Source organism: Pygocentrus nattereri, chromosome 27 (assembly GCF_015220715.1).
Source record: "Pygocentrus nattereri isolate fPygNat1 chromosome 27, fPygNat1.pri, whole genome shotgun sequence".
Lineage (NCBI taxonomy): Eukaryota > Metazoa > Chordata > Actinopteri > Characiformes > Serrasalmidae > Pygocentrus > Pygocentrus nattereri.
Window position 1 is genome coordinate 24,606,112 of NC_051237.1, and position 18,571 is coordinate 24,624,682.

Here is an 18,571-nt window from a genome sequence, read left to right on the forward strand (position 1 = left end):
TCAGTTCTTTGGAAGCTGCTGTTCACCAGCAAAGTGACAGGTCACAGAGGAGGGTGTGAGGTGTTATTACTTTCACTGTGTGCAAATGTGTTTTCACTTCTGGATTTGTATTCGACTGCAGAGGTGCAGCCTTCTGACATTAGTAGGTTCTCTGTCTCAGACTAGCGTTCTTCGGTGTAATAAAGGTGCTATAAGAATAAAACCTGTTCTTATCACTATTGATACAATTATTTTTGGAGTTCTTATTGTTATAGAAATAAACTGTTGCTGTTCAAAAGAAATCACATTTATTAAATTTAGATTTTTCTGTATTATTTGAGGTCAGGTGTCCTGGACATTTGTCAACATTCCATGCTGAACTGGACTGCTGGACTGTCCGTGCTGGACTGATGTGTCACTTGGATGTACAGTGGCATGAAAAAGAATTTTCCCACTTCCCAATTTCCTCTGTTTTTGAACATGTGTCACACTTCAGTGTTTCAGATCAAACTCCTTTTAACATTAGAGAAAAACAACCCAACTAAATACAAAATGCTGTTTTTTTTAATGATGATTGCATTATTGAAGGGAAAAAGTGCTTTTCAGCCCTAACTGGCCCTAGTAACTGCCCCCTTAGCTACTAAATCAACCAAATTCAATGGGCTTAAAACCTGCTGAGTCTGAGCATCAGTTAAATAGAGCCTGTCTGGTAACGTAAAGCAGCTAGAAGGTCTCGAACAACAGCACATGATGCCACACTCTGAAGAGGTTCAAATACAGATGCAAAACAAAGTCACTGAAATCTACACAAGCGAGTTCACCTCTGAATGGCTCTAAAAAATAAAATTAAGGTTTTGGAGTGGCCGAGTCAAAGTCCCGACTTTGAGAATCCCATTTTGACATTATAGCAAGACATTAAACAGGCAGTTCATACTGAGTGGGCCAAATCTCCTCCAAGGGCAGTACAAGCAGTTGTTAGGATCAGGGGGCAATTACTTTTTCACATGGCGGATGTAGGCTTTGAATAAATCTTTATCTCCAATATCACCTTGCCTGCCTTACCCTAAACATATATGCTGACGTTCGCTACCAGGTCAGTCCTTTGAGCACCCAAATCGTCTCTTAGTCCGAGTTTGGAGGCAGCTGTTCCCAAACTCTCCTGTTTTTATCAGCCTTGCTGCCATCGGCCTCTTCTGAACAATACTTGTCTCTTTGATGCACAACACTACAACAACCAGCTACATTGAGGGGGCGCTATATCTGCAGTTGGAAATCTCCATAAGAGTCCTTGGGCAATGAACCATTTGAATGATTAAAATGTTTCTCTGCATCATGAAATGGTTCTTCAGTTCAGATTGATGGAGAATGTGTAGTATATGGTTCTGTATAGCAGCTTGGTACTGTACGGCACCAAAAAAGGTCCTGCTAGTGTTTGACATGATGACAATAGAAGAACCCTTTTCAAAAAAGTTCCGAATAGAGGGTTGGTGGGGGAGTGGATTCTGAGAACTTGGGCTGCAGTTCTGAACAGCTTCTGCTTCAGGCTAGAAGGCCAGACCTCCCTGTAACTGTGGTCGGACTGATATAAGGACTGAGGATAAAGGAGGAGGGTGGTGGGAGGATTGCAAGAACTTCACCAGGGAAAAAGAAAGTAAGGATGGGAATTTATTCAGTTGGAAGGAATACACAATATCCCCACTGCTCGCCAGCCTTCTGGACCAGTTTGACCACCATGGAGCTTCTCACTATACAACACTGTGCAAACCTCACCTAAATTAACTGACCCTCCTGATGATGCTGCTGCCCAGACACAAACTATTTAATCAGAGCCATTGTTTCACCTATTTTTCCCCGTTTCTATTAAAGTTAACACCTTATTCTGCTCATTTTGCTCAAGGTATTGTTTGCTGTCTGGTGTGGTCCAGAGGAGGACGGGTTCCCCTTTTGATTCTTGGTTCTTCTCAAGGTTTCTTCCTCTCGCTCTTAGGGAGTTTTTCCTGCCACTGCCACCATGGTGGCATTCATGGGGTCTCAGACCCAGATTTTTCTGTAAAGCTGCTTCATGACAACACCCGGTGTAAAAAGCACTTTACAAATAAACTTTGACTTGACTTTCACTATACTGCATCAACACAATGCTGTCTTTCAGTTTATTTACCTTCTAACCTACAGCAGTGACTGTAAACCCAACCCTAACCTTAATGTTGTTTATAATCAACTGAGCATCACCAGAAAGTTTGTTATTTAAGCATCTGTAGACTATCTATAGGTGGGACAAGGTGGGACTCAAACATGTTTGATAAACTCTGGTCTAAAATGCTATCAGGAGACCTGATATTCCAAAAATGTATGTATGACTACATTCCAAAAACTGGCATGAAAGAGCCCTGTGCTTTTTTTCATATAGCATGAAAAGCACCCGTGTTTACTGGGTGTGGACATCAGCACCTGAAGAATGTGGCATTAACTGATGACAGTTAGTTGGTAATTGTTTCTAAAAACATCTCAGATGGCATTTGAGTCATCCTTACCTCAATGCCTCATCCAGACTATAAAAGAACCAGCGGTGCTCCTGCCTTCACTCCCTGCTTCCAGCGTCAGACAGACAAACCTTCAGCAGCATCATGTCCAAGTCCAGCCGCCGCAGCTATTCTTCTTCTGGAGGATCCCTCCTTGGAAGTTCTAGCAAATCCACACGGATCTCCACTGCCACTTCCACCATAGGGTCTGTATTGACCTCACGGGCCAGCAGTGTGTATGGAGGAGCTGGAAGCTCTGGGGTTCGTATCTCCACCGCTTCCGCAGGGAGTTCCATAGGAAGCTTTGGCTTTGGGGTTCTGGACTCGCCGTTCATTGGCAATGAGAAGTTCACCATGCAGAACCTCAATGACCGTCTGGCCTCCTACCTGGCAAAGGTACACTCCCTGGAGAAGGTCAACGCTGAGCTGGAGCTGAAGATCCGCAAGTTTTTGGAGAGCAAGATATCACCCATCGCTCATGACTACCGTGCCTACCAGGTCACCATCAATGATCTCCAGGCCAAGGTAAACAATGGTCTAGGGTTCCTTAAGTCTTCTTTGGCAAAGACAATTACATACATGGAATCATGAACACTCAAAGAACCATTTGCATGCTTAAATGATTCTCTGCATGGTGAATTTGTGCTTCAGACTGATGGAGAATGGATGAGAATTTTCTTGAAAAGGGTTCTTCTACTGTTACGATGTCAAGCTTGTAACAATAGCAGACCCCTTTTTTGTCCTAGCACACTCTCCATCAATCTGAAGAAATATTTTACCATGCAGAGAGCTATTTAGTTATGCAAATGGCTCTTAAAGTGTTCATGTTTGTCTTTACCAAAGAACCCTTGAAGAACCATCTTTATTAAGAGGTAGCATTGAACACTTGAGCCACGTCCGTGTCAAATTTTAAGGAATTTTTGCTGATAACACCATTTCTTATGCGTTTAGATCCAGGCGGCCATGCATCTGAAAGGTGGAGTCTACCTCAGCATTGAAAATGCACGGCTTGCAATGGACGACTTCAGAATGAAGTGAGTCTTACCATCTTCCAAAAGACTGCATGAATCTTTGTCTCATAACAGCAAGTTTTCTTTCGCGCTGTGAAGATAACATGCTAATATGTCTTCGAGGTTTGAGATGGAGCTGGCCCTGCGTCAGTCTGCGGAGGCCGATATTGCTGGGCTGAGGAGAGTGCTGGATGAGCTCAAGCTGACCAGAAAAGATCTATCTATGCAGATCGAGGGACTGAAGGAGGAGCTGGCCTTCCTCAAGAAGAACCACGAGGAGGTACAGTACCACCAGCACAACTTTGCTTGGTTGATTTGATAGATATTAGTAAACAGTGCACAAACATTATTTTGACAGTCTGGTTTAGCTTTGAGTTCAGCCTTGAGTTTTAAAGCCTTAACAGATTTTATAGACTCACACTTTCACACTGGAGCAACTGAAATATTGTGGATCCACACCAAACGACTTTAGATCATACGCCAGTCTGCTTTTAAGTTGTTGCTGAGCTGAACTCATGCGAACTTGTGTTCTCACGTTAATAGGAGACGCAAATAAACAAACAGCTGCTGCTGTTCTCTCTGCCGTTTGTGCTGAAACGGTAAATAAGCAGGTAAACATGTTTGACTGGGGCTCATCGAGTTAAAAATGTGATCAGTTTGGTATTAAATGTACATAAACTCGATTGTCTTAAGCTCAGCTCAGTAAAAAGCTTCGCTCCACTCGTGAGAGACTTTTCGCCGCTCTTCTTCATTTACATGCTGTATTTTCTTCTTTCGCGCTCTCAGTTTTCATTGGCTGTTGTAAGAGTCCACTTTGATTGAGTCGCTGACTAGTTCACACTTGATTGCACTCAGAGTCGGGTTGAAAATAATCAATCAATCAACCTTCATTTAAGCTTGGAAAACATTGAGGATGACCCTCATTTACAAAGATGCCAAGTTGATACAGAAAAAAATGGTTCAATAATGTGCAAGAACATATCAAATAATAAACGTAAATTTAATCATAAAACTGACTCAAATCAGGCCAGTATAAAACATAAAACATTAAAAATTAAATACATATAAAACAGAAGATAATACAGGGAGATTCACTCGAAAGAGGCCTTGAGTATTCTGCTGTAGCTCCCGTAACGATGAAGCCGTCTGAACCAAAAAAATCTGTTTTTGGTCAAATTCTGTCTGGCACTGACCTCATCGCTCCGACGCAGGGGTATCCCGGCTTGTTTGAAGCTCCATATACTGAGGAGCACGTTGCACATTGTATGGTTCTGATTCATCCTAGAAAGACTTATTACAGAATATTCAGGGCCTCTTTCCAGTGAATCAAAATAAAAAGAAGATAAAAGAAATTGAGGATAAGATAAAAAAGGAAATGAAAAATATTAAAATGACTGAAATAAAAAGTCATATAGCGTAACCCGGCTTTAGACAGGCTGGATGAAAATGACAGATCAATAATCTCATTTATCTGTGTTGTTTCTATAAGGATCTCTTAGCCATGCGCCAGCAGATGAGCGGCCAGGTTCACGTGGAGGTGGACGCCGCACCTCAGGAAGACCTGACCAAGGTCTTGGCTGAAATCCGAGAACACTACGAGTCTGTTGTGGCTAAGAACCACAGGGAAGTTGAGAACTGGTTCAAGGCAAAGGTGGGTTTTTCACTGCAGATCCAAAACTGGCCTTTCCTGAACTGTGATGACACTTCAAGCCTGAGTTGTCAACTTTCTCTGTGTTGCTTCTTCACAGACCGAGACTCTGCAACAACAGGTGGTCACAAGCACTACGACCCTGCAGACGTCTCGCTCTGAGATCAACACCTACAGATCCACAATGCAGTCTCTGCAAATCGAACAGCAGTCTCTGGTGGCGTTGGTGAGTGATGGGAGTTTGTTCTGGGATAGATGTGTTTCAAGGGAAGATTTAACATCAAAACATGATGCAGGACAGGATCAGGTGTGAGTTTATGCCACCATAGTTCAAAAATGTGTTAGAAGGATAATCAAACCATGAGATCGTCTACCGACTTCAGCCTCAGACACTTACCTGTTGTCATGACTATCAGTTTTACAGTCACTCTTTCAGCAAAGATTTCTGACACAGAGCTGCCGCCGCTGTTTTACACTCCTAACAACTAATCGGAACACTGCTTAGATTATGTCTCATATTCACAGACAGTCATGTATCTAGACCCTCCAGATGTTTTTTTCTCTCAAACTTGATTCCACCCAAAGCCTGATTGCTTGGTTCCTCTGTCATTTCCTAATTATTTTGGAAGTTAATCTAAGGTGTAGGGCCTTCAGTCCAGCTCCTGAAGTCCTAACCAATGGGAGAGCAGCTCACCTGTATCTGCTGTCCAGATACCACAGAGAGAACAGTCCTGATTGGCTGATTTTTTGATTTTCACAACAGCATTTTAGGACCGCTGTTGAAAAAAAATAAAAATAATAGACTTTGAGAATTAAGTTGCATTTTCTAGAATAAAATCATAATATTTAGAGAATGAAGTTGTCAAAGTCTTTGTAAAGTGAAGCAGCGCCTCCTGGTGTTAAATGAGGGGCGCTGAGTTGGTGGAGCTGCACTTTCAGATCAATTCACTCATAAAGAAACTCCGTCTCTCCTGCTCATCAGCACCAGCCTGGTATCAGTATAAGAACCGACTTAAACGGCTGAGCAGGAAACCGCGTTTATCTAGAGTAAAGAGTCAGACAGACTCAGAGGAAACCACGTTTATCTAGAATAAAGAGCCGGACGGACTCGTTTATCATGTTTATCTAGGATAAAGAGCTGAACGGACTCAGAGGAAACCGTGTTTATCTAGAATAGAGAGCCAGACAGACTCGGAGGAAACCATGTTTATCTAGAATAAAGAGCCAGTCGGACTCAGAGAGAACCACATTTATCTAGAATAAAGGGCCAAACGGACTCGGAGGAAACCATGTTTATCTAGAATAAAGAGCCGGACGGATTCTGAGGAAACCGTGTTTATCTAGAATAAAGAGCCGGACGGACTCAGAGGAAACCGTGTTTATCTAGAATAAAGAGCCAGTCGGACTCAGAGAGAACCGCATTTATCTAGAATAAAGGGCCAAACGGACTGGGAGGAAACCATGTTTATCTAGAATAAAGAGCTGGCCGGACTCGGAGGTAACCGCATTTATCTAGAATAAAGGGTCAAACGGACTCGGAGGAAACCGTGTTCATCTAGAATAAAGAGTCAGACGGGCTCGGAGGAAGCTATGTTTATCTAGAATAAAGAGCCAGACGGACTCAGAGAGAACCGCATTTATCTAGAATAAAGGGCCAAACAGACTCGGAGGAAACCGTGTTTATCTAGAATAAAGAGTCAGACGGGCTCAGAGGAAGCCATGTTTATCTAGAATAAAGAGCCAAACGGACTCGGAGGAAACCATGTTTATCTAGAATAAAGAGCCAGACGGACTCGGAGGTAACCGCATTTATCTAGAATAAAGGGCCAAACGGACTCGGAGGAAACCGTGTTCATCTAGATTAAAAAGCCTGACGGACTCAGAGGAAACCACGTTTATCTAGAATAAAGGGCCGGACGGACTCGAAGGAAACTGTGTTTATCTAGAATAAAGAGCCAGGCGGACTCGGAGGAAACCGCGTTTATCTAGAATAAAGAGCCAGATGGACTCGGAGGAAACCGCGTTTATCTAGAATAAAGAGCCAGGCGGACTCGGAGGAAACCGCGTTTATCTAGAATAAAGAGCCGGACGGACTCGGAGGAAACCGCGTTTATCTAGAATAAAGAGCCAGACGGACTCGGAGGAAACCGCGTTTATCTAGAATAAAGAGCCAGACGGACTCGGAGGAAACCGTCTGTCTGTGTTGTTGAAGGAGAACCTAAGGCAGTGTCGTCTACACGGCTGTCAGGGGCTTCATCTAAGAGGGCAAGAAGTTTCACAGAAGGTGAGGATGAAGATCAAAATGATCGATCCTGAGTGAGTGGAAATCCGGCACCCTCAGTGTCTTCGCCCTCACCAGTACAGCAGCCAAGGCCTCAATGTGTTATGGTAGCCCCCCTACAGTCAGCCCACTTTATCCTCCAAATATCACAAGTTTATTCGTTTAACTTTCTTTTCAACTTCATAATTATTAATTATCAAAAATATTAAGACTTTATTCTAGTGTTTTTTTACTAGTGGCCCTAAAATGCCATCATAAAACTTGAACCTCAACACAAAAGATGATATCGATTGAAAGAATCCTTTAGCCAAAGTATTCATTCAGGTTGAATAAATTTAGTTAATTGTTATCAGATGAAGTCATTTTTAGGTTGATCTGATGAGCCATTTTTACAGTGTATTAATTTTAAAAAATACAAAAAAATTACAAACATTGACAGAAATCATTAGACCTTCCCTGAAGTCTTAGAAGGCTCTGAGGGTTCTCCTCTGAAAATGATTCATCCATCGCCTTCTTTTAAAATGCCCTTTTGTCCTCACTCTGTTTCCTCCTCACCACAGAAATCCTCCTTGGAGACCACGTTGGCTGAGACTCAAGCACGTTACTCCATGAGGTTGTCTGGCTACCAAATGCAGGTGAGATCCACTCTCTGGATGACTGCAGTGATACCACTTTAGATTACTCCACCTGCTGAGCATTAAGCACTTTTCTCAGTCAAGCTTAGAAGATTATCTTCTGTTGCTTTTAGGTAACAAGTCTAGAGGAGCAGCTGGCACAGCTCCGTGCTGATCTGGAGCGCCAGGGTCGCGAGTACCAGCTACTTCTGGACATCAAGACCAGACTGGAGCTGGAGATCGCAGAGTACAGGAGACTGCTGGACGGAGAGACCAGCGTGTGAGTTCCCAAATGTTTTCATGTCAAAACTATGGATTATTTTTAGAGATGCAGCTTGAGAATGTTTTAATCTCTATTCATTCTTTCTCCACAGCGTCAAAAAATCCACTTCAAGCTCCAGGACCAAGGTCATCACCGTGGTGGAGGAGGTTGTGGATGGCAGAGTGGTCTCCTCCTCCTCCTCTGAGGAATTTGTCAAAAATGTAAAACATGAATCATAATCAAGTAAAAACAAGCTCATAATACAGCAGCGTTCAGCGTCATGTAATGGACTTCATGTCCTTTAATGAGCCCTGTTTATTAAAAGAATGCAAATAATAAAGACTTGTAATTGTCTTTTTTTCTATTTAGACTGTTTTTATATAACCATGCCCACTCACCCAGCCTTCACACCTACACTGAATGACCACGCCCACTCACCCAGCCTTCACACCTACACTGAATGACCACGCCCACTCACCCAGCCTTCACACCTACACTGAATGACCACGCCCACTCACCCAGCCTTCACACCTACACTGAATGACCACGCCCACTCACCCAGCCTTCACACCTACACAGAACGACCACGCCCACTCACCCAGCCTTCACACCTACACTGAATGACCACGCCCACTCACCCAGCCTTCACACCTACACTGAATGACCACGCCCACTCAAACAGCCTTCACACTTACACAGAACAACCACGCCCACTCACCCAGCCTTCACACTTACACTGAATGACCACGCCCACTCACCCAGCCTTCACACTTACACTGAATGACCACGCCCACTAACCCAGCCTTCACACTTACACTGAATGACCACGCCCACTCACCCAGCCTTCACACTTACACTGAATGACCACGCCCACTCACCCAGCCTTCACACTTACACTGAATGACCACGCCCACTCACCCAGCCTTCACACTTACACTGAATGACCACGCCCACTCACCCAGCCTTCACACTTACACTGAATGACCACGCCCACTAACCCAGCCTTCACACTTACACTGAATGACCACGCCCACTCAAACAGCCTTCATACTTACACAGAACGACCACACCCACTAATCCAGCCTTCACACTTACACTGAATGACCACGCCCACTCAAACAGCCTTCACACTTACACTGAATGACCATGCCCACTCACCCAGCCTTCACACTTACACTGAATGACCACGCCCACTCACCCAGCCTTCACACCTACACTGAATAACCACGCCCACTCAAACAGCCTTCACACTTACACAGAACGACCACACCCACTAATCCAGCCTTCACACTTACACTGAATGACCACGCCCACTCAAACAGCCTTCACACTTACACTGAATGACCATGCCCACTCACCCAGCCTTCACACTTACACTGAATGACCACGCCCACTCACCCAGCCTTCACACCTACACTGAATAACCATGCCCACTCACCCAGCCTTCACACTTATACTGAATAACCACGCCCACTCTGAATCAGGAGAATCTGAAGAAATCTCTGTCTGTGAGGGACAATGTCAAAAACCAGTATCTGCTGGCCGTGATCTTTGGGCCCTCAGGCAGCACTGCATTAAAAACAGACATGATTCTGTAGCTGAAAACACTGCATGGGCTCAGAAACGCTTCTGAAAACCACTGTCTGTGAACAGGTCGCCAGTCCATCGCAGGGCAGTCTTTACGCTTTAACGTTTTAACATTTCCACCAGAGGGGTCTCCAAATCCCCAAATCATGGATTGTTTTGCTGTAATATAAAAATAAGTTGCACATGAGGTCCAGCTCCAAGCAGTCAGCCGGGCTTTTCTCAGCTGGTCTCTGTGCCATTGACCGGATATCCTGTCTGAGGCTGCACAAGCAGATGAGAGGAACTTGCAGAAGACAACTGACAGAAAACCACTCAGGCCAGACCACATGAGCTCAAAGAAAGCTTCACAGCTGTTGCAGGTGTAGAGTGCCATCCCACGCTGGATGGCATGTGCTTATTTTCTGAGCTCAGGCTTCTGCGTCTTTATTTTACCCCTCCTGCTCTTAATAAACTCCTTCTTTCTCCTTCTTTCCCTCCTCTACCCAACATGAAGCTGCTGAACCCAAGGATTTGTTCGGATTCTTTAGTATGGCCTTTTTATATGTTACTCATTACTAACCCCCTGTAGAGTTTAGCTCCGAGCCTAATCTGACACATGATGAAATCACCTGACAATCAGAGCCAGGTGTGTTTGATCTAAATCCTCAAAGGTAGTCAATCTCCAGGACCAGGACTGAGCAGCCGTGTCCTGCGATCTTCAGAGCTGCCTTGGGAGGTCATCAGCGCCCCCTTGTGGACGCTTCCGCAAATCCTCTGATCTGTCTTATCATCTGACTCTATAGCTTTTCACTGTCTTCAAACAAATGTCCTCAGTGTGCCATTCTAAGATCTTCACCACAAACACTATAATAAGGGGATCTTTTCGAGAGATGCCACAGAAGAAGCTATCTTGGTTTTATTTCAGATCCTGGAATAATCTGTAAATCGTTAAAAGAAATCATGGCACGACTGAGCATGTGTTTATAAACAGGCTGCTATATTTTTAGCACTGAAGTTATAATCAACACTTACAATGACAATTTATCCACGTAATAAACGTAATAATGTGTAATGCACTTCTGGCATTCTGTTGTGTATATAGTACTTGATTGACTACAACATGCAGTTATACTGTAGAGCATCAGATTTTGTCTGATGTTTACATGATCTTGAGTAATCAGATCATAGGGAAACTCCGGTTCTACATGACTCAGACAGTAATCAGATTTCTGGTTTATAACCAGCCAATAAATTCACAGGAGAAGACGCGACGTACATGGATCGTAAAACTTTGTAAACGTAAAGCTTTTTTTAAACATCGCGCCACTTCACCTGAAAATATGAACATTCATCATCTAGAAGATGACGAATATTTAAATCCTTCATTTCATTGAGTGTGTAATTGGCTTGGTTTCTGAGCTCAAATCCAGCCTCTTTAACAGATTCTTAATCAGATATCTAGACCTTCCTCTGATCTAATAATCAGAGCCACGACCATTTGAATCATCAGTTAACTGCGGAAATCAGACTATGATCAGATTTTTGAGTATACAGTATATTCTCCACAAATCTGAAGGGCCATTTCATGATGCAATGAAATCTTTAAATATAGACATGGTTCTTTGAGTGTTCATGTTTCTATATAGAACCATTTTCTTCACTGAAAACCTTTTAAGAAGCATGTAGATGAGTTCTACTGAAGAATGAGCTGAATGGTGCCATCCATGTCTGTACAGCAGAGAAGAACAAAGACGTTTGGGGGTGGCCACTCCAGATTAGGTCTTTATGTTCTGGATAAGCTGAATATCGAATTTAAATCAGTTGTAGAACCCAGTACCTGTCTGCAGTGAATTCTCTGGCCTCAGTCGTGTGATACGGAGGAACTTACTACTATCACTCAATCTCTTTCATGCCGGTGATGCTGTAAGAAACCAACGATCTTTGCTCGGTTCTCCAGTGAGATCACACTGGACTTGGACTGGGGGTTTGAATTCAGTGTTTTGTTTCTGTCTACACAGAAAAGACAGTGGCTCTATATAGAACCATAAATGCTCTTGCATGATTAAATGTTTCTCTGCATGGTGAAATGGTTCTTCAGACTGATAGAGAATGTGCTGCATATGCTTCTATGTTATCTCCTTTTTAAAAGGGTTCTATAAAGTACCAAAAAGGGTTCTTCTCTTGTTACGATGTCAAGCTTGTACCCTCTTTAAAAAGATGATTCTTCAAGGGTTCTTTAGTAAAGAAAATGTAGAACCATGAACACTGAAAGAACCCTTGGCATACTTAAAGGGTTCTTTGCATGGTGATATGGTTCTTCAGACTGATGGAGATGCGCTGTATATGGTTTTATATAGAAGCTTGTTGAAACGGGTCCTATACAGCACCCCAATCGTTTCTGCTATTGTTACAAGCATGACACCATCACTTTTGGTGCTACAAAGAACCATTTCACCATGCAAAGAACTATTTAAGCATGCAAATGGTTCATTCAGTTGGATGCTGAGATTTTCGTTGGGAGTGACAAGGATGGACAAGATTAGAAATGAGCAGATCAGAGGGACAGTGAAGGTGGAGTAGTTTGGAGATAAAGCCAGAGAGGCCAGGTTGAGATGGTTTGGACATGTGTTGAGGAGGAATAGTGGATATATTGGTCAAAGAATGTTGGAGATGGAGCTGCCGGGCAGAAGGAGAAGAGGTAGACCTCAGAGAAGGTTTATGGATGTAGTGAAGGTGGACATGGAGATGGTTGGTGTGAAAGTAGAGGAAGCAGTGGATAGGGCAAGATGGAGGCAGATGATCCGCTGTGGCGACCCCTAAAGGGAGCAGCCGAAAGAAGAAGAAATGGTTCATTCAGTTCATGGCTCTGTAGAGAGGTACTGTGTTTAAGAGCTAAAGAACCGTTTAAAGAGTGAACTGGTTTAAACACAGTGCATACAGATCCACTGAAAGGCGGAGTAAAATAAAGACAAGAGCAAACACACGATGTTTATGCTGAACCAGGCTGAACCAAACATCCACAGTGCTGTGGTCCAGAGCTGCTTGTGTAAATAACTGGCACCACCTAGTGGCGGCTTAGCATAGCACAGCTTTTTAACTCCAGGGTTCCACCTCCCCGAAAACATCCAGTAAGAACTAATATAAGTCGGTTTTTAGTATCTAGCACCTGGCTTCTCTTTCACAGATCACAAACAGATCCTGTCAATTGCTGTTATGCAATAATGCAGTAACTGTTTGGACGTGTCCTGCGAATATTTGTGTCTGAAAGGATTATTTCTTTTGCTGAAAACTGACTATTCCTCCGGTGCCTCAAGCTGAGGCCACAGGGTCTGTTTTTAAAATAGGCAAGGATGTTTACATCCTTGCGAAACACTAGAGCTCCTGTTCTCCTGAGCTGTTCAGCACGTAAACATCCAGCTTCAGAAGTCACGAAAAAGCAAAAAAAGCACATTTTAAATTAGGGTCGTGTTTCTGATTTGGGCTTTTTTATTTTTGCTTCTTCCGCTTTTCTCTGAGTGCATCTGACTTCAGGCATCACACGCAAATAATTTGTGACCAGCTGCTATTTGAATTTCTGAGGGAGATGATTCTTCAGTGAATCACCAGCTGGATGGTCTTTCTAAAAATCCTGTTGAGTTTAATGTGTAAAGACCTAAAATAACCAGATTTTTGGAAGGAAATTCGACCAGTTAGTCAGTGAGGAATCTGTGTGTCCAAGACAGTGGAACCTTTATCTGTCTCTAAAATCCTCTACCTGAAAATCCGAGACTGACACTCTTAGACGGCTGAAACCTTTGTGCAACTAGCTGTAGGTTGTGCCTGCAACTTTTGTGCAACTTGACAGTTACACAAAGCCAGTCAAAAGTAACGTTGCACACAACACATTATAATTCTGCTACACAGCCCATTTTTCTGATACATCATACAATTCTTAACCAATCAATAAACCATCCTCTGTTTTCCACTGATCCGGCGCAATCAGTCACCTGAAGTGATGTCGTTCGATGTGATCACATGATGTGTTACTGGTGTGTTAATTGGCTGTTTCATACAAATTGTTCCATTAAGGTGAGATGCTTGCAACGGTTGCGGCTGAGTTTCAGATGAGGTGCAAGAAGCTTTCTATTACGCAAGTGAAGTGCACTTCAGTCTAATATACACTACTTAGCCAAAAGTATGTGGACACACCTCCTAATTATTGAGTTCTGGTGTTTGAGCCACACCCATTGCTAACAGGTATATATAATCAAGCACCTAGCCTTGCGGTCTCCACAGACAAAAACTGGCAGTAGAAGGTCGCACTATGAGCTCAATGACTTTACACATGGCTCTGTCATAGGATGTCGCCTCTAACACAAGTCAGATTATACATTGTTTTGTCCTGCTAGATGTGCCCCAGACAACCGTAAGTGCTATTAATGTGAAATGGAGCAACAACAGCTCAGCCACTCTCTACAGATATCCAATCTGCCTCTGGAAGCAATTTCAGCACAAGAACTGAGCATCAGGATCTTCATGAAGTGGGTTTCCATGGCTGATCAGCTGCACACAGGCCTAAGATCACTATGCGTAATGCCAAGCATCGGCTGGAGGGGTGTAAAGATCCGCCACTGGAATCTGGAAAAGTGGAACCGTGTTCTCTGGAGTGACAAATCAGCTTCTCTATTTGTCAGTCTGATGATGAATCTGGGTTTGGTGGATGTCAGGAGAACGTTACCTACCGGAACACAGAGCCAGCAGTAAAGTTTGGTGGAGGAGGGATGATGGGCTCAGGGTTTGGGCTCTCAGTTCCAGTGAAAGGTGATGTTGATGCTACAGCACAAAGACATTTTACACAGTTAAGCTTCCAGCTTTGTGTCAGCAGTTTGGGGAAGAGCCTTTCCTGTTCCAGCAGGACTGAGCCCCTGAGCACAGACCAGCTCCATAAAGGAAGAATGAGGCAGACTCAACAGCAGCAAAGGGACAACAAGGTACTCAAGGAAAGAGGAACAAGAAAAGAATTAACCGGATTAATTAGTTAACAAGGATTTTACAGTTTGTTACTTGTTATTATATAGACAACATGTATAAAACTAAAGATAAAACTATGAGAAATAAACACCAATGTGTATGTGCAGTAATATGGGTGGTCCGAGGGTGCCCACCTTATCAAGCCAGTGGACCGATAGGCTGCTATCTGGAATTTGACGTGTCCGCTACTGCACACGCTCCAGCTGTGAATAAGGAGCAGATACGTCGAGAAAAGAGTGGCTTAAACTTAAACAGTTTACGGCAAACAAAGTTCTATACGGAACCTTTTTGAAATGTGTTCTATATAGCACCAAAAAGAGTTCTTCTATTGTAACAAGACTGATACCGTTGCAATAGAAGAACCCTTCTTGCTGCTACATAGAACCATATAGAACGCATTCTCCATCAATCTGAATCATTTCACCATGCAGAGGACCATTTAGTCATGCAAAGGCTTCTTTGAGTGTTCACAATTCTGTATAGAACCACTGACTTTACTAAAGAACCCTTGGAGAACCATCTTTTTTTTCAGTCCAGTTAAGTTTTTAATGTAGCAAACTGAGTAACTGGAGCGGCGACATTTGTGTGAAGGCAGTGAGAGTTAATCATCCTGAGTTAATAAAGCTATTAATGTCCATTCAACATCATCTTGAGATTAACAAAATACAGAGTTACAACATACTCAATTCGCTTAAGTGTACTCTAAAAAAAGATGGTTCTTCGAGGGTTCTTTAGTAAAGAGAATGGTTCTATACAGAACCACGAACACTCCAAGAATGCTTTGCATGATTAAAGGGTTCTTTGCATGGTGAAATGGTTCTACAGCTTAAAGGAGAATGTGTTGTAGATGGTTCTACATAGAACCAAAAACTGTTCTTCTACTGTAACAGGCTTGTGCAAAAAAAAACCTTTTAGAACCCTTTTATCATGCAAAGCTTTTTTTTTAGTGTTCATAGTTCTGTATAGGACCATTCTGTTTACTAAAGAACCCTCGGAGAACCATTTTTTTAAGAGTGTGTATAAAGCAGTAAGCATGTTTTGTTCATGCTCAGTTTAGAGATTAATTGATTTGAGTTACTTAATCTTAAATGGTTAAAGACAAACGGTTTCCTCAAAGCATCTGAGTTAATGGACTCTAATATCACCCTAAACCAGCGGTCAGCAACATGTGGCTCTTTTCCTGCCCTGCTACGGCTCCACAGCTGGATTAGATTAGGTAATAATAAAATAATCCTCCTCTACAGTAAAATAAAGCTCTGCTGGTCGTTCAACACAGTTTAACAGTAAATGGTCTGAAACGCTGGAGTTAATGTAGAACTGCTGATTCACCCTTTAACCCTGAAGATCAGCGCAGACGGCTGGTCACCATAGCAACACAGACAACAGTCTCGCCCAGCTAGTAGATACGAAATGGCAAAGAGAGAGATTTAAGACGGACATCGATGATTTGGAAACGAATGGACTTATTTGTGTTTATAATGGGGCAGTCATGGGCTGGAGGTCAGGGAACCGGCCCTGTGACCGGAAGGTCGTCGGTTTGATCCCCAGAGCTGACAGTACATGACTGAGGTGTCCTCGATCAAGACACCTAACCCCCAACTGCTCCCCGGGCACTGTGGATAGGGCTGCCCACTGCCCCCTAATGTGGGTGTGCTCACTAGAGTGTATGTGGTGTTTCACTTCATGAATGGGTTAAATGCAGAGGTGAAATTTCCCCGTTGTGGGACTAATAAGGGTCACTTAATCTTAATAACCAGTCCAGCTGTTTTAATCTGCAACAAGAAACTGAAACACTAAGAAGTCGTGAAGCTGAAGTTTCTCATTCGCCAGATTCTTGTTCAAATTTTCCCGTTCCACCTTAAATGGTGCAGCAGTTACATTGTGGCGTCTCAGGTGCCATTTAAGGTGGAACGGGAAAATGTGAACAAGAAGCTGGTGAATATGAAGCGACTTCAGCCTCGTAAAAACTCAAACATTGAGAGACGTTTTACAAGAAACTGATCAACTTCAGAGGAAAGGTTTCCTGCTGGAGATGTGAGAAAAGCAGCTACAGCTGAGCTGAAGATTAAAGCAGAGCAGAATAAGTCTGAGTTTTCGTTTACATATTTTAGTCTGTACTAGTATATCAGCACATACTCAGACAGATTGACAGCCCATCCATCCATCCATCCATCCATCCATCCATCCAGATTGACAGCCAACATGGTAAATGTAACTTCAATAAAATGGACATAAAATGTGGACCGATTACTGTTGAAAGGACAAAAAACTTGCCGTAAGATGATGTTTGAGTGACAGTGAATGCTTATTATGTACACATTACATTCTGGAGGAATAGATGTTTTGTTTTTACACCTGGACTTTTCGCAGTTTAAAGCCGTCTAATGATCATATTTTCTTCATCTTAGAAACATCACGTCACACACCAGACGTTAATGGAACTGTGGCCGAGCTGCTGCACAAACAGCTCAGATTTCAGTTTAGCTGTTTTCCAAATGCAGCTTCCTCAACTTCATAAATTTCATTGCATAAATTGTGAGCAGTACCAGATGAAACGAGACACAGTGGCATGTGAAGAATGTGGACAGTGAGTAAATCTGTTCTGCACCAGAGGGAACAACCTCATGGAAATAAGACACGCATTTTAGGTCTTTAAAGTATACAGTAGATGTAAAGATACTGTTCAGCCATACTGCCCCCCCTCCTTTTTACACATATCTGAGATACGTAACTAGGGAACTACAAAACTTATTCCAGATATCAGATGCTTATCATGCAGGATCTGGACTGTGAGGCCTAGTGATGTCCTGAGCCTGCTTAGATGTAAACATTTCAGTCCGGTTAAACTCTGGATTTTGTGAGACAGGGGCCGAATTCACGAAAGAAAATCTTTGTAAATGTGTTTTTTCTACAGGTCGCTCTCAGGAGCTCAGTGAATTCCAGCGTGGTGCCGTGATCGGACGCCACCTGTGCAACAAGTCCAGTCGTGAAATTTCCTCACTACTAAATATTCCACAGTCGGCTGTCAGTGGGATTATAACAAAGTGGAAGCAATTGGGAACGACAGCAGCTCAGCCACGAAGTGGTCGGCCACGTAAAATGACAGAGCGGGGTCAGCGGATGCTGAGGGGCATAGAGCGCAGAGGTCACTGACTTTCTGCAGAGTCAATCACTACAGACCTCAAAACTTCAAAGCGTGGAATGCAGTGGAGTAAAGCACCGCCACTGGACTCTAGAGCAGTGGAGACGTGTTCTCTGGAGTGACCAATCACGCTTCTCCATCTGGCGACCCGATGGACGAGTCTGGGTTTGGCGGTTGCCAGGAGACGGTACTTGTCTGACTGCACTGTGCCGAGTCTAAAGTTTGGTGGAGGGGGGATTATGGTGTGGGGGTGTTTTTCAGGAGTTGGGCTCGGCCCCTTAGTTCCAGTGAAAGGAACTCTTAAAGCTTCAGCACCAAGAGATTTTGGACAATTTCATGCTCCCAACTTTGTGGTAACAGTTTGGGGACGGCCCCTTCCTGCTCCAGCATGACTGCACACCAGTGTACAAAGCAGGTCCATAAAGACACGGATGAGCCAGTTTTGTGTGGAAGCACTTGACTGGCCTGCACAGAGTCCTGACCTCAACCCCATAGAACACATTTGGGATGAATTAGAGTGGAGACTGTGAGCCAGGCCTT

The 18,571-nt window shown here is 43.4% G+C and overlaps 1 protein-coding gene across 1 annotated transcript; it reads left to right on the top strand.

The window, feature by feature from the left end:
• Positions 1-2,551: 2,551 nt before the first annotated feature.
• Positions 2,552-8,653, top strand: LOC108438411 (keratin, type I cytoskeletal 13-like). The gene is made up of 8 exons (XM_017716203.2): positions 2,552-3,023; positions 3,450-3,532; positions 3,632-3,788; positions 4,998-5,159; positions 5,257-5,382; positions 7,998-8,072; positions 8,186-8,331; positions 8,426-8,653. Exons 1-8 carry the CDS (start codon positions 2,604-2,606, stop codon positions 8,550-8,552), a joined length of 1,296 nt encoding a protein of 431 aa, XP_017571692.1. The 5' UTR covers positions 2,552-2,603; the 3' UTR covers positions 8,553-8,653.
• The last annotated feature ends 9,918 nt before the right edge of the window (positions 8,654-18,571 follow it).

Coding starts and splice junctions, on each gene's coding strand:
- LOC108438411 (XM_017716203.2), top strand. CDS start 2,604: ATGTCCAAGTCCAGCCGCCGCAGCTATTCTTCTTCTGGAGGATCCCTC. Junction 3,533..3,631: donor ATGGACGACTTCAGAATGAA/GTGAGTCTTACC, acceptor TATGTCTTCGAG/GTTTGAGATGGAGCTGGCCC. Junction 5,160..5,256: donor AGAACTGGTTCAAGGCAAAG/GTGGGTTTTTCA, acceptor GCTTCTTCACAG/ACCGAGACTCTGCAACAACA.